At 50.2% G+C, this 16,240-nt stretch overlaps 1 protein-coding gene across 1 annotated transcript; it reads left to right on the top strand.

Moving 5' to 3' along the window:
* The first annotated feature begins 103 nt into the window (after positions 1-103).
* CHST12 (carbohydrate sulfotransferase 12) lies at positions 104-15,874 on the top strand. Its single transcript, XM_073361983.1, has 3 exons — positions 104-183; positions 3,050-3,106; positions 14,178-15,874. The coding sequence occupies exon 3, from the start codon at positions 14,272-14,274 to the stop codon at positions 15,529-15,531; it is 1,260 nt and encodes a 419-aa protein (XP_073218084.1). The 5' UTR covers positions 104-183; positions 3,050-3,106; positions 14,178-14,271; the 3' UTR covers positions 15,532-15,874.
* Positions 15,875-16,240: the final 366 nt, after the last annotated feature.

Below are 16,240 nucleotides of genomic sequence, written 5' to 3'. Positions count from 1 at the left end.
CTCCAGCGAGCGCGGGACCGAGTCTCCGCCGGGCGGCCGGGGCTGGACCGAGCGGCGCCTGCGCTGCGGCCCCGCTGCCCGGACCCCGCGGCCGGCTTCTCGCGAGAGGCGGTGGCTCAGGGGGAGGAGTCGGGGCTGCAGCCGCGGCTGGAGGCTCCGCTAGCCGAGCGGCTCCGGGCGGAGGTGAGAGCGGGGCTCGGGGCGGTGGCTCTGGCCGGGCGCGGGGACGGAGCCGTGATCCCCCACCCAGGGTGCGAGGGGTCTGCAGTGCCCCCCTCCCCTCCCCTCCGGCCACAGCTGGCCAGCGGTGCGGGGTTCCCCCCTCCGTCCCCGGGGTGCAGTGCCCCCCTCCCCTCCCCTCCGGCCACAGCTGGCCAGCGGTGCGGGGTTCCCCCCTCCGTCCCCGGGGTGCAGTGCCCCCCTCCCCTCCCCTCCGGCCACAGCTGGCCAGCGGTGCGGGGTTCCCCCCTCCGTCCCCGGGGTGCAGTGCCCCCCTCCCCTCCGGCCACAGCTGGCCAGCGGTGCGGGGTTCCCCCCTCCCCTCCCCTCCGGCCACAGCTGGCCAGCTGTGCGGGGTTCCCCCCTTCGTCCCCGGGGTGCAGTGCCCCCCTCCCCTCCGGCCACAGCTGGCCAGCGGTGCGGGGTTCCCCCCTTCGTCCCCGGGGTGCAGTGCCCCCCTCCCCTCCCCTCCGGCCACAGCTGGCCAGCGGTGCGGGGTTCCTCCCTCCGTCCCCGGGGTGCAGTGCCCCCCTCCCCTCCCCTCCGGCCACAGCTGGCCAGCGGTGCGGGGTTCCCCCCTCCGTCCCCGGGGTGCAGTGCCCCCCTCCCCTCCGGCCACAGCTGGCCAGCGGTGCGGGGTTCCCCCCTCCCCTCCGGCCACAGCTGGCCAGCTGTGCGGGGTTCCCCCCTTCGTCCCCGGGGTGCAGTGCCCCCCTCCCCTCCGGCCACAGCTGGCCAGCGGTGCGGGGTTCCCCCCTCCGTCCCCGGGGTGCAGTGCCCCCCTCCCCTCCCCTCCGGCCACAGCTGGCCAGCGGTGCGGGGTTCCCCCCTCCGTCCCCGGGGTGCAGTGCCCCCCTCCCCTCCGGCCACAGCTGGCCAGCGGTGCGGGGTTCCCCCCTCCGTCCCCGGGGTGCAGTGCCCCCCTCCCCTCCGGCCACAGCTGGCCAGCGGTGCGGGGTTCCCCCCTCCCCTCCGGCCACAGCTGGCCAGCGGTGCGGGGTTCCCCCCTCCCCTCCGGCCACAGCTGGCCAGCGGTGCGGGGTTCCCCCCTCCCCTCCCCTCCGGCCACAGCTGGCCAGCGGTGCGGGGTTCCCCCCTCCCCTCCCCTCCGGCCACAGCTGGCCAGCGGTGCGGGGTTCCCCCCTCCCCTCCCCTCCGGCCACAGCTGGCCAGCGGTGCGGGGTTCCCCCCTCCCCTCCCCTCCGGCCACAGCTGGCCAGCGGTGCGGGGTTCCCCCCTCCCCTCCCCTCCGGCCACAGCTGGCCAGCGGTGCGGGGTTCCCCCCTCCCCTCCCCTCCGGCCACAGCTGGCCAGCGGTGCGGGGTTCCCCCCTCCCCTCCCCTCCGGCCACAGCTGGCCAGCGGTGCGGGGTTCCCCCCTCCCCTTCCCTCCGGCCACAGCTGGCCAGCGGTGCGGGGTTCCCCCCTCCCCTTCCCTCCGGCCACAGCTGGCCAGCGGTGCGGGGTTCCCCCCTCCCCTTCCCTCCGGCCACAGCTGGCCAGCGGTGCGGGGTTCCCCTTCCATCCCCCGGGGTGCAACGGCCCCTCCTCTCCTGGCACAGCTGGCCAGCGGTGTGGGGTTCATCCCTTCCCTCGATGGTACAGGCCGACTGCAGCGCACCTGGCCCTCCCCTCCAGGCACAGCTGGACATTGGTGCTGCTGACCTCCGGTTTATTTCTATGCATTTAATGCTGGGTCGGTTTTGTTAATGCGAATACTTATGGGGAAGCTCAAGCGTACCAGTTCAGTTGCTCCTCCTGCTGCCCAGCTTCCTGTCTCTGATCTTGGTGGCCCATGTATGTGCAGAGGGATGGCTGTACGGGGGTGACTTGTGCCTGAAGCCACACTCCGGGCAGAAAGCCAGGTGCTGTGGGTGAGGCTTTCCAAGGGCGCTGCGTTGCCTGTGGCGGCCCTGGGAAAGCACAGAACGGGCTAGGAATGCTGCTGGCCATTTGAGACAATGCTTGGAATGTGCGCACGGTTCCGGGGGGCTCTGGGCAGCATCTCAGCCTGGGTCCAGCCAGGACTCCTGGTATTACCTGACAGAGAGTCGGGAGGGTCCTGGAAGCAGCTGGCTCTCAGGAATGGAGACCATGAGGTAGGGTCTCTGTTGCTCTCAGTCAGACCCAGATGTTGGAACTTGGTGGCATTAAAGCCACGTTTACACTTGTGACCGGATGTTGCTTGATACAGATATGAATGTGAGGTGGGTGATTGCCCTTTGATGTAGTCCAGCTGTTCTTCGTCACTTTGGACCTGCTATATTCCCCCACCCCCTTGTGTGTATTCATCCATTTGTTTTTTTATCTTCTTTGGTTAGATCTGAACAGAAATCAGTGGAAGCTAGAAATAGAAGCGAGATTGCAGAATAATAGAGGGGAGGAGTGGAAGTGCCTATGTGGAGACTGGGTGTTATGCTTTCTCCTTGATGGGAAAGGCCCTAGTCTTCTGATGTGGGAAGCCATGGCCCTGATTCTAGCCCAATCTCATCTTTGGGCTTGATTTGCCACTCATTAGACTGCTGTAAATCAAGTGACCCAGCTGAAGTTGGTGAAGTTACTCTGGTTCAAAACTGGTGTGGAGAGACTCTGTATTTATACTGCAACCATCAAAGGGTTAGCTCAGTGCCTCACTACCCTATATCTGGCTGATAAAATGAGACATTTGCAAGTTCTGGCTACAGTTGGGACAAAAGATCTGTAATATTAGGTCTTTAAGTAACTGCATGGATTTAGCATGGAAATTCAGAAGGGAGCAGAAATCTGACAAAAGATCATCTGTATCAACTGCTGTTTGTAGTAGGTCATGTGTCTTCTTTTCATATATCTAGGCCCTGGATGATGAGACCTTTATGAAGCCCATCCCTTCACCAGTGGATCAGCAGCAGGTATGCTATGCCTAAAAGGGCTGGTAAATCCTTTTGAAGTTGTAATGCTCTTCTGTGGCTAACTCCTAGAGCAGAGTTTCTTAAACTGTGGTCTATGGATCACCAGTGGTCCGCAAGCTCCATTCAGTAGGTCTGCGGATAGTTCCCTCTAAGGTGTGTGTCTGGAGGGCCGCACACGAGAGAATGAAGGGTCACCCACCTAACTAATGGAGCCTCGCAGGCATGACTCCTCTAATTAGGTGCCTGGACCCTGGAGAAGACGCACATGTAAGGTGAGGTGGTGGTCTTGGGGGGAATAAGAGGTAGATGGGAAGGGGCAGAGGGGTGAGAAGAAGGGGTGGGGGGAATTTGGGATGTGCAGGGCTGGGGTGGCCAGAGAAAGAGGTGACTTTCCCCAGCTCCAGGGCTGCGGCTGCTGGGGAGAGACGGCCCTCCTTCCCAGCCCCAGCTCTGTGGTGGGAGAGAGACCCCCACCTCCTTCCCAGCCCCAACTCGGAGGCTGCTGTGGCAGGGTAGAGAAGACACATCCATCACATTAGAAAGGTAAGACTACTGATATTAAAATATGAGTTGTGTGCTTTAATTTGTAGAACAAAAAAAGTTTATTATTGAGGGTTTTTTTATACAGTGCTTTTATCCAACACGCTTTACAATAGATAGCTAACGTTACAAACAACATTTGGAAAGATCATTAAGTGGTCCGCTGAGACCCCTCAGCAATTTTCAAGTGGTTCGCCGGAAAAAAAAAGTTTGAGAACCACGGTCCTAGAGGATCCTTGAGTGATGCAGTCATCTTCCTCCATAGTCCTAGCCCTGGCAGGCTGGGACGTGTTGGGACTCTGTACTTTCAAGTGCAGCTGAGTAACATGTTTGTTTCAGGTTTCAATACATTGTGTAATGGGTTTTGTAACTCAGATGTGTGTTTCCTGTATTAGCCCAAGTCATTTCCATGGCTTTGGAAACTGACAGTCCCGAATTGGTCTTCACCGGTTTGTGGTGTGGTGAATGGATGAGGAAGTCCCTTCTCTGGTGTTTTTATGCTTTTCTTTTTCTCTCTGACTCTTAGGGTTATAATTTTAAAATAGCCCATTTGACATTTTAAAAAGCTTTCACTCTTGAGCTGGGACAGGGTATTAAATAGCCTGAGGTCTGTGCCCCCTCTTCTGGGCTCTAAAGACCAGAGAACAGCAGACTTTGATCAGATACTACAGAAAGAAAACTGGTAAATTACCATTTTACTGGGAAATCTTTGTTTGATAAACATGTGGGCTGCTGCAAGCTAGTGTTGGCCATCAGAACTTGCCCTTTGCTGACGCACTCAACTTCTAAGCTATAAAGCAATTTATTAATTGCACTGAAACCCAACAGGCAAAATTTCAGCACGGAGTAAAATGTCACAGCTGTAAATTATAAATACTAAAGTTATAAACACTTGAAAATTGGCCTTACAAAAGGGGTTTCTAGTGTAAACTCAGACAGTATGAACCGCAGTGTTCTGATACATCAACCTTTGCTCTCTGGACCAGCTATGTAACAGAAACATCCCAGATTCTTGTTGGCTAGGGCTATGGGAACTGAGACTTGCTCAGACTCCACAGTATTTGAAAGGCCCAGAATTGATGGGTGAGTATTGGGCCTTGCAGCAAATGTAATGTACAAATAAAACCTGTTGTATTCTGGGAACCCCTTGTAGAACAAGGCCTAGAAATGTTTATGGTTCTTGAGTTAACACTTCCGAGTAAATAATTAGAGAAGGGGCGGCTGGTACTGCTAAACCCATATGGCATTGGACTTTGTGATAGTGAGGTGGGGAAAAAAGCTTGAATGAATATGAAGGAAAGTGGGTTTAACTTCAGTTGGTTATTGAAGTGCAGCTTTAAGATCCTGTCTAATGCACTGATGTAGCTACACTGATGATGCTATGCTGGTGCAACCCCTCCATGTATATATCCCACACTGGGCTAAGATGCAATAGCAAAAAAAATTACTATACCACCCCAGGATGGGGGACCAAAGCCTGAGCCCATCCGGTCCCAGGGAGGGGCCAAAGCTCCACTACCCCGGGGATGGGGAAAAGCCAAAGCCCAAGGACTTCAGCCCCAGAGAGGGGGCCTGTAACCTCAGCCCCGCTGCCCAAGGCTGAAGCCTTCTGGCTTCAGCTCCAAACAGTGGCACTCGGGCTTTGGCCCCTGGCCCCAGCAAGTCTAAGCCAGCCCTGGCGACCCCATTAAAACAGGGTCACGACCCACTTTGAGATCCTGACCCACAGTTTGAGAACTGCTGCACTAGCGTAAGCCCGATTTGTGTCTGCACTAGGGGTTTGTATCAGTGTGACATACTGACACTGATGTAGTTACACTGATGCAAATTTACCTTGTCTAGACAAGCCATTAGATTTTTGCAGCGTGGGGGTGAAGCAGTTTATTTTGGATGTTGCAGAATGAGCAAAAATCTTTCTTGGTTTTGGCTAAGTCAGCACAGTCCTGGTCTGACTCTGATGTCAGAATCTGCTGAGTTTCCCCTTTTAGAGAAAGCAGATCACTGGAGCTGAGTTGGTCTCAAACGTTTTACACCATATAGTGAAATAAAAACCTGAAATGCGCTTGACTAAACATATCCCACTCGAGGTTTGGTGATTTATGGCTCAGGGGGCTGGATGGCTCAGGTGACGGACAGTAGAGTTCCCTGGCAGTCACGGGGGAAAGATGTGGTAAGTCGTGGCAAAAAATGCAATTGACAGTTTTTCTAAAGTCTCATGTCCTGTTATATTGTGCAAAACCCCTCACCCCCCAAAAAATGTTAAAGGACCAGGAACAGAAGAAAATGGGTCATAGCAACAGCTCTTAAGCCCCATTGCTGAAGGCCTGGTCTGCATCTTCAGCTTCTCTGGAGTGGAAAGTGTTGCACGAAGTCCTAGGAGTGGGGAAGAGGGAGTCATGGAATCCATTGCAATAATAACCACTGGAGTCAGAGGACTCTGACCCCTATGATAAACACCCCAGCTCTATGCCAGAGTTTAGAAGCCACTGTCTCTGGTGGTTTCTGTGACTGTTGTTACCTGAGACAAATTGCCAGGCTTACTAATGAGAGGGAGAGCCAGTCACGGGTTCCAGTCTGGGCCAGGTCAGTAGTAGCTAAGTTATTACCATCCAATGGCTATTACCTGGCCTGTATGAATTGAGTTTGGTGCTCAACCCAGTTCCCACTTGGCAGGCATCCGCATCACAAATACCACCACCTTAATTGGCATTGAAGGGCATTCTTGCTGGCATTCTCAGCTTTGAGACCAAGGGCTGCGTGGGCCATATAGTGTGAACTCCCTACTCACCTGTAGAGGTTTTCTCTTCAGGTTATGGCTCAGGCACCTGTCTCAGACCTTTGTTCTCTCTGTGTGTATATATAGAGACCTTTAGTCTCCAATGTTTTCAGCCTGGCTTCTTTTCTTAGTACTAAAATCACACTGACATTGAAAAAGAGAAAATAATTGACAGAATAATTTTTTTTTCTCCATTAGTTGGCTTAGTTTAACTAAGTCCCATTATGGGTCTCTGATAGAAATCCCATCAGTGAATATGGCACTGACCGAGTTAACAGGAGAGGATTTTGTTTGATCCTCCGCTGATCATTGCTATATATCTTGGAAACTCAGTCTGTGCTCTGGTAGATGTGTGCTGTACCCCGGAAAGCAGGCTTGAGCCCCGGGAGTGGGCTGGGTAAAGCTGCATGAATTCAGTGGCTTTCAAAATGAACATCCTTCCAATGATCCAGAGGGCCGTGAGTGTTTGTTACAACACTAAACTCTGCATTTTGGTAAGGCAAACACTTTTGTTACTTGAGAGAGGGCATCCTGGGGTGGGAGACTTCACAGCAGTGCTGCCAGGCTGCTATAGCTGCACCGTGTTATGGAGGGTGATTGGTGTTGAGTTTGCAAGTGAATGATTCTCTTTGAAACATTTCGGAGTAGCAGCCGTGTTAGTCTGTATTCGCAAAAAGAAAAGGAGGACTGGTGGCACCTTAGAGACTAACAAATTTATTTGAGCATAAGCTTTCGTGAGCTACAGTTCACTTCATCGGATGCATCGGATGAATCGGATGAAGCTATAGCTCACAAAAGCTTATGCTCAAATAAATTTGTTAGTCTCTAAGGTGCCACAAGTACTCCTTTTCTCTCTTTGAAACATTATTATTATTTAATTGCATCCCAGTAGCATCTAATGCCTCCAGTCAGGGTTGGGGGAACCCACTATTCTGGGCACTGTACATACCAGAATAGAAAACAGTCCCTGCTGCAAAGAATTCACAATCTTACCAACAAGACAGGCCGACAGATACAGCAAACAACAAAAAAACAATGTGCCAAGCAGCAGCATTCCAAATCTTCCATTAATGGGCTGAGGCTGCGAGCCTAAGTATCGACATATAAACACGCACACATACACGTAGTGGTGTTGGAACAATTTGTATGGGGGTGCTGAGAGCCATTGAACCAAACTGTAAATCCTGTATATGATGGAAAGCTCTTCAAGTCGGGGGTGCTGCCTTGCGCCCAGCACCCCTAGTTCCAGCAGCCCTGCATACACACACACACTACAGTTTACCCCTCCTTTAGCTCCCTTTGCATCTTCCTAAGCAACTCTTAGATCCAGTCAGTCCCTGTCTTAACTGACCTTGCCTAGAGAATTATTGCTGAGTAATACCTGCCTTCTTACTCTTCGGAATGGAATGTATTCTATCCGCAGCTCTTCCAGCCCCTGCTGACGAACAGAACAAGAGACTGAATCCAAGATCCATATCTCAATGCTTGGTGCTGCAGTGCAAAGCGATAATTAGATCACCAGCCACTCCTGGTCTTTGCCTCTTTCATACCTGATCAGTGCAAGCAAATGCATTGGAAAAAAAATCCCTAAATTGTGCATTTTAAGTGTTTTTGGATAAATTGAGCTAAAACGCTGATTCATAGCTATTAAGGTCAGAAGGGACCATTATGATCATCTAGTCCGACCTCCTGCGCAACGCAGGCCACAGAATTTCACCCACCCACTCCTGCCAAAAACCTCTTGCCTATGTCTGAGCTATTGAAGTCCTCAAATCGTGGTTTAAAGACTTGAAGGAGCAGAGAATCCTCCAGCAAGTGACCCGTGCCCCATGCTACAGAGGAAGGCGAAAAACCTCCAGGGCCTCTTCCAATCTGCCTTGGAGGAAAATTCCTTCCCGACCCCAAATATGGCGATCCGTTAAACCCTGAGCATATGGGCAAGACTCACCAGCCAGATAGTACAGAAAATTCTTTCCTGGGTAACTCAGATCCCATCCCATCACAGGCCATTAGGCCTATTTACCATGAATATTTAATTATCAAAACCATATTATCCCATCATACCATCTCCTCCATAAACTTACCGAGTTTAATCTTAAAGCCAGATAGATCTTTTGCCCCCACTGCTTCCGTTGGAAGGCTATTCCAAAACTTCACTCTGATGGTTAGAAACCTTCGTCTAATTTCAAGTCTAAACTTCCTGGTGGCCGGTTTATATCCATTTGTTCTTGTGTCCAGCTTGGTACTGAGCTTAAATAATTCCTCTCCCTCTCCGGTATTTATCCCTCTGATATATTTATGGAGAGCAATCATATCTCCCCTCAACCTTCTTTTAGTTAGGCTAAACAAGCCAAGCTCCTTGAGTCTCCTTTCAAAAAGACACGTTTTCCATTCTTCGGATCATCCTAGTAGCCCTTCTCTGTACCTAAACAAACTAGGGATATGCAACCTAGATGGAGTGACTATAAGGTGGGTGCAAAACCAGTTGGAAAACCGTGCCCAGAGAGTAGTTATCAGTGGTTCACAGTCATGCTGGAAGGGCATAGCGAGTGGGGTCCCGCAGGGATCAGTTCTGGGTCCGGTTCTGTTCAATATCTTCATCAAAGGTTTAGATAATGGCATAGAGAGTACACTTATAAAGTTTGTGGACGATACTAACCTGTGAGGGGTTGCAAGTGCTTTAGGGTATAGGATTATAATTCAGAATGATCTGGACAAACTTCAGAAATGGTCTGAAGTATATCGGATGAAATTCAATAAGGACAAATGCAAAGTACTCCATTTAGGAAGGAACAATCAGTTGCACGCATTCAAAATGAGAAATTACTACCTAGGAAGGAGTACTGCGGAAAGGGATCTGGGAGTCATAGGATCACAAGCTAAATATGAGTCAACAGTGCAACTCTGTTGCAAAAAAAAAAAAGTGAACATCATTCTAGAATGTATTAGCAGAAGTGTTGTAAACAAGACATGAGAAGTAATTCTTCTGCTCTACTCTGCACTGATTAGGCTTCATCAGGAGTATTGTGTCCAGATCTGGGCACCACATTTCAGGAAGGATGTGGACAAATTGGAGAGAGTCCTTAGAAGAGCGACAAAAATTATTAAAGGTCTAGAAAACATGACCTATGAGGGAAGATTGAAAAAATTGAGTTTGTTTAGTTTGGAAAAGAGAAGACTGAGAGGGGACATAACGGTTTTCAAGTATGTAAAAGGTTGTTACAAGGAGGAGGAAGAAAAATTGCTTTTCTTAACCTCTGAGGATAGGACAAGAAGCAATAGGCTTAAATTGCAGCAAGGGCGGTTTAGGTTGGACATTAGGAAAAACTTCCTAACTGTCAGGGTGGTTAAGCACTTGAATAAATTGCCTAGGGAGGTTCTGGAGTCTTCATCATTGGAGATTTTTAAGAGCAGGTTAGACAAACACCTGTCAGGGATAGGCTAAATAATACTTAATCCTGCCATGAGTGATGGGGACTGGACTAGATGATCTCTTGAGGTCTCTTCCAGTTCTATGATTCTATGATGCTTTGGCTCGCATCTAGGAAAGAGGGAAGTATGCTCGTCTCCAGGGCACACGTACCCAGAGCTGTCATACTGGACCTTGTTGTGTAGTTTTCCCTCTGCGCCATTTTTGTTTTTTGTTTACAAACCGGGGAGGGGTTTGGTTGCTGTTTTCTGTTTATCATGATTCCATCTGAATGGAGAGCAGTGTCTCAAAACAGATGCTGACCCCATGCTACCTTTGCATGCCAACAATCCCACGGCCTCGCTCTCGTCTTGTTTAGATTCTTCCCTTCCCTGCAAGTTTCCCATAAGAGAAAATTCACTACCGATGGTGTCAGAGTTTGTCTCTCCCATCCCAGTCTCCATGCTTGCCCATTGGGTGGGGTGCGGAACATGAGGTTCCATGAAGAACCCCCCTAGCCATGAATCCCAATCCGCTTCAGGTGTTGTATTTTAAATCAAATGAACTGTTGCCAAGCTCTGCTCGGATTTGGCCGATGCTCTTTATTTTTAATTTTTCTCCCTTTACAACGTGGAAATGTTGCTGCCCTGAGAGGCCGTGTGCATGTGAACTGGCTGGCAAACGGCCTCAACATTTTGGGAGGAAAGAAACCCAGTGCTGGTTTTGAAAAGGCTCCTTTCAGAGCTACTTAATGGGCACAAATGGTTTTGTTTTCATAACTGATGTGGATATGGTTTGTTTTGAGGCCGTTAAACAGAATGAGGATGTCAGCAGAAAGGGCTGTTTTTGTGTTTTAGGGAGTTTTTAACTGGTGCTTTTCTGTGTTGATAGCCTCAGTGCTCTTCAGAAGTGAGATTGTGTAGTTAACGCCTTTTTATTCACCTTCCTAAGTGACATCTCATCAGAGAGAGAGGTTTTAAAAAAGAAAAATGATTCTTTCTCTCAAAATACTGGGAACCTTCTAACCTCTCTAATGCATTGCATTTCCCTGGTCCCTGCCTGCCATCCAATGATCTCAAAGGGCCTTATAAAGAATAATGAACTAAACAGCCTAATTACCCCGGTCATAATATTCACCTACATTGTACCTATTTTACAGGTGGGAAACTGAGACAGGGAGGCCAAGACCAACATTTTCAAAAGTGGTCACTTATTGTGGGTAGGTCAGTTTTTGGGAGCCCAACAAGAGGCCGGTTTCCCCAAGCGCTGAGCATCCTACAGCGCCTATTGGAAGTCAGTGGGAGCTGTGAGTGCTCAAGGTGTGTTGAGTTGAGCCTCTAAAATCAGAGGCCACTTTTGAAAATTTGGCAGCAAGTGACTGGCCCAAGTTCCCATGGGGAGCTGAGAACAGAATCTGGATCTCCTGACTCCTGGCCTTTTGTTTTAACTGCAAGACCATTTTTCCCTGGGCTGCTGAACCAGGCAAGCTGCATTGCTACCCTGCTTGCTGCAAACATGACTCTGCTCAGTTTATCTTCCCATTTGTTCTCTTTGCACATATGCATGTAGCACTATTGATATCAGTGCAAGGGGCGCATCACATGGATTTTGCAGGAAGTTAACTTGTGCAAACATGCTCACAGTGTTACAGCTACTTGCAAGCTCTTTGAGGCAGGGATCATCTATTTTGTTCAGTGTTTGTGCAGCACCTCGCACAGGGGGCTTCTTGTCCGTGACTAGGGCTCCTAGGTACTACAGCAATTCAAAGAATAATACTAATTGCTTGGGGTTTATCAATTGTCCTTTCATGTCACCAGCTTAGACTCAGCTCAGTTGTTTGAACTGTTGTCCTGCCCTCACTAGTTTGAGTTGACCTTCATGAAAGGAGCACTGTCTAAGATGGGTCTGAGGTCCTTTAAGGAGCAGACAGAGTGGCTGAATAGTCTTGATATACTGCAAGAGGGCAAGGAGAGGACTTATTTGCAGTTGATCGGGGTGAAGATCAGGAGTGATGACCTTTGAACGACACTAATCCCCAAAACCTCGGTTTTGTTGACCGAAAATAAATAGAATTTTAGGGGGAGGGGGAAACCATGAAAGCTAAAAGTAAATAAATACACTGGTTTCAGTGCAAACAGTTTGGATTTTGTGAGAGCTGAATGCTGCAGAATTCGGTTCCTGCATCACAACTAAGACGTGAAATTGACAATAAACAGAGCTGGCCAGTTTCCCTGTCCATGCTGAGCGAGGTGCAAAAAGGCAACTCAGTGTCTCTCTCCCCTCTTGTGTATTCTTATTGATTGTTTGTACTACAGTAGTATCTAGAGGCCCCAAGTGAGTTGTGGCCCATTTGTGCTAGGCACTGTACAAACCCATTGTAAGAGAGAGCTCCTGCTGTACTGATTCTGTAGTCAAAACAGACAAAGTCGATGGGAGGGGGAACAGAGGCCCAGGGAGGTGAAGTGACTTGTCTGGGTCACACAGCGGATCAGTGGCAGAGCTAGGAATAGACCATGGAGAACCTGAATCCCAGTCCAATGTCCTGTCCACTGGGCCATGCTGCTCTGACACGCTGTCTGTTCCTTGCTCCCTCCTACCTTCTGTCAAGACACTGGAGAGGCTTTGCTTGTGGGGCAGTCCTGAGCTCTCAAGCTTTTTCCCCGCTGCTGGTCTGACTATGGGAAGAGCTAAACTGGGGAGGAGCTGAGGCCGCTGCATTCAGCTTGCTTGGCTCCCCAGCCCTCACCTTGCATGTATCCCCTGATTAGAAAAAATGCATCCGTGCTTGGGAGTGGGGTGTACAGCTGTTTCCCTTCCACAAACCTCCCTCTGGGATCATGTGTGCAGCTAGTGAAGGGAAGTTAGGAAATCTGCATTCTGTTCCATACTCTGACACAATCTATGTTGACAGATATTGGGCGAGTATTTTAACCTCTGTGCTTCAATTTCTCTATCTGTAACTGGGATAGGACCGCCTGCCAAGTGGTTTGCAAGGCTTAGCTAATATGGCTTGGATGGAACCTGCTCTAGAAATGCAAAATATGTTGGGCCAGACAAGAGGCCCCCCTGCTCAACACATTCCAGAAAAGCAGGACAGGTTTCTCTTGGCTGGAGAAAAGTAGATTTGCAGGAGTAACCCTGAAGCTGCATGATCGCAGTAATCAAACAGCCACAGTAAAACCCTAAAGAATGTTAAATATGTTTTTTATCAGGGCCAGGCCCCTTAATAAATTAGAAGCAAGTTTGGATTAAATCATAGGAAAAACTCCTTGTGGCAAAAGCAAATAGACAAGGGAATAACTGCCAAGAGAGGTCATTGAGTTATCATCCGTGGAATACATTCAAACAGAGATTAGATAAAGCATAGCATTGGGCCAACTCGCAGTCTGTGGAGGAAGGTGAATTTTGACCTCTGATGTCCCCAGCAGAGACACCCTTCGCGCCCATTCAGCTGATAGAACCTCTATTTTCAACACAGTATTGTGGCTTTAGGGGCATCTGAATGAAGGAAGTGAGACCACGTTATGGGATTGCTAACGTCAAGTATTCAAAAACCATGAGGCAGGCCCCTGACGTGAATAATATTGGTTTAAAAAATGAGTTTAAAAAAATAAATTCTGGCTACTTTTTTACTTTCTTTCTGATTTTTGAGATTTCAGGTTCATGTTTTCAAGCTTCTCTCATGAGGGCTGAAATCTTATTTTTATTTTTTTTTGTAGTGAAAGTGGAGATTCTCAAGTAATCACATGACTCTAGGAGCTGGAGCCCTTAAGAAAAACGCCAGCTATTGCAACACTCACGATAAAATTGCAGGAGATAATAACTGACTTTGAATCCAACAATCCTCTAAAGTAGCCAGAGCCCTCGCTTAGCAGGGCCAGTCCGCTCTAACCTGGCTGCATGCAGCACCATGCCTAAGAAACTGGTTACTTTCACTTTCTAATCCCCAACCACCTGCAACCCAGTAAGTGGGGTAGGAGCAACTGGTTATGCTATCAACTGGTGCTGGGCACAGCAAGGAGAAAGGCCTGCATTTAACCCCATGAGGGCCAGTGGTCTGCGTGTGGTTGGGTGGGAACAGGATGTTTCATACAGCTCCTGTCACACAAAACCTTAGGGTCAGGAGTACGTATGGCGTATGCATCCGATGAAGTGAGCTGTAGCTCACGAAAGCTTATGCTCAAATAAATTGGTTAGTCTCTAAGGTGCCACAAGTCCTCCTTTTCTTTTTGCGAATACAGACTAACACGGCTGTTACTCTGAAACCTGTCACATGGAAGCTGTTACCCTACAGGGTCACTCTACATCAGAGAGACTGACTAACTTTGTTTTTTGTACCCTTCCAGGCTCCTTGTCAGCAGCACAATGTGGTGTCCCAAGCAGCACTGTGTGAGGCTGAGGTGAACTCAGGAGAAAAAGACCACCCCAGCAACAGCTAGGATGACCAAAGCACGGCTGTTCCGCCTCTCGGTGGTGCTGGGTTCCGTGTTCATGATTCTGCTGATCATTGTGTACTGGGACAACGTGGGGACAGCTCATTTCTACCTGCACACGTCCTTCTCCAGGCCTCATGTCCCGGACACTCCGCCCACCGCTGCTCAGGATGAAGAACGCGAAGGCTTGTTGGACATGGATGAGTTTTTAGAGAAGCTTCTGAGTTCTGGCCTGAGGCAGAATGGTCCCTTGAACAGAAAGACGGAGCAGGCCCCACTGCAGGGCTCCAGCAGGCCTGACTTGGGCAACCTGGAGGAGAACGTGAGAGGCTATGACTGGTCCACCCGCATTACCAGAGTGAGCCTGGACCAGGAGAAGCTGCAGGCTGAGCGGCGGAGGGCACTGCGGGAGTTCTGTGCCAATTCCAGTTTCACCTTCCCCGCTAAGGAGCGTTCCTTTGACGACATTCCCAACTACGAGCTGAACCACCTGATCGTGGACGACCGCCACGGCATCATCTACTGCTATGTCCCCAAGGTGGCCTGCACCAACTGGAAGCGGGTGATGATCGTGCTGAGTGAGAGCCTGCTGGATCAGGGTGTCCCCTACCGGGACCCCCTGGATATTCCCCGAGAGCATGTCCACAACTCCAGCACCCACCTGACTTTCAACAAGTTCTGGCGCCGCTACGGGAAGTTCTCCCGCCACCTCATGAAGATCAAGCTGAAGAAATACACCAAGTTCCTCTTTGTACGTGACCCCTTTGTGCGGCTCATCTCTGCCTTCCGCAGCAAGTTCGAGCTGGAGAATGAGGAGTTCTACCGGCGCTTTGCCATACCCATGTTGAAGCTCTACTCCAACCACACCAACCTCCCCACGTCTGTTAGCGAGGCCTTCAAGGCGGGCCTCAAAGTCTCCTTCCCTGACTTCATCCAGTACTTACTGGACCCCCGGACAGAGAAGATGGCCCCTTTCAATGAGCACTGGAGACAGGTTTACCGCTTGTGTCACCCGTGCCAGATAGACTATGACTTTGTCGGGAAGCTGGAGACCCTCAACGAAGATGCAGCTCATCTGCTGCAGCTTCTCAAGGTGGACAGGCTCCTCCACTTCCCCCCCAGCTACCGGAACAGGACTGCCAGCAGCTGGGAGGAGGACTGGTTTGCCAAAATTCCTCTGGCCTGGAGGCAGCAGCTCTACAAACTTTACGAGGCTGATTTTGTACTCTTTGGCTACCCCAAGCCAGAAAATCTTCTTAAAGACTAAAAACAATTGGAAATTGGAGGAGCGGGGAGGGGGATTACCAAAAATATTTAAAACTTCACAGTATCCTCCTCTTAACCTCCCAACCCAGGAAGATAAAATTCAGTATATTTTTTCTACTCATCCCTTTCCAAATTTGCAAGAATCCAGGATACTCCAGCCAGCTGTAAATCACCAGAATACCCCCCTCTCCCTTTGTGATCAGACGACTTCCTCGTTCCGTCGGTCGGCTCTGTCGTTCCGTCACTTTTTATTAATACTTTTTAAAAATTAATATATTTAAAATATTTAATACAAATTGTGTCTTGTGGGGAAGGAAGAGGTGGAGTAAAAAACAAAGCCCCTGTCCCCGTGTGTAGTCTCAGTGCTTTGTGTGTGCCGGAGGCCCGCTTCCAGGAGTGCCTGGGGTTTACAAGCCACTCGAGGCTAAACTTGGAGCTGGCGTGTGCAGGCACCGCCCCGTTGATCTTAGGGCACTTATCCCTGCTTACGCCAGGTCTGAATTTGGCCCCCAGTAGGTTAGACCCAGCATGACGTTGCACAGCTGGAGTACGAGCAATGACAGGATGGTGCATGGGGACCTGAGCAGGTGACTGGTGAATTGGCAAAGGCAGGTCAGGCAAAGAGAGCAGGTCCGAGAGAGGGGGTGGGACACTTGGTGCCCAAGTGTTAAAGGCCCTGTCTTGTTTCAGGAAGAAATACTCCCTGGGCC

Source organism: Lepidochelys kempii, chromosome 10 (genome assembly GCF_965140265.1).
Source record: "Lepidochelys kempii isolate rLepKem1 chromosome 10, rLepKem1.hap2, whole genome shotgun sequence".
Classification (NCBI taxonomy): Eukaryota; Metazoa; Chordata; order Testudines; family Cheloniidae; genus Lepidochelys; species Lepidochelys kempii.
The sequence above is the reverse complement of the archived record's forward strand: the minus strand, read 5'-3'. Positions and strand labels throughout refer to the sequence as shown.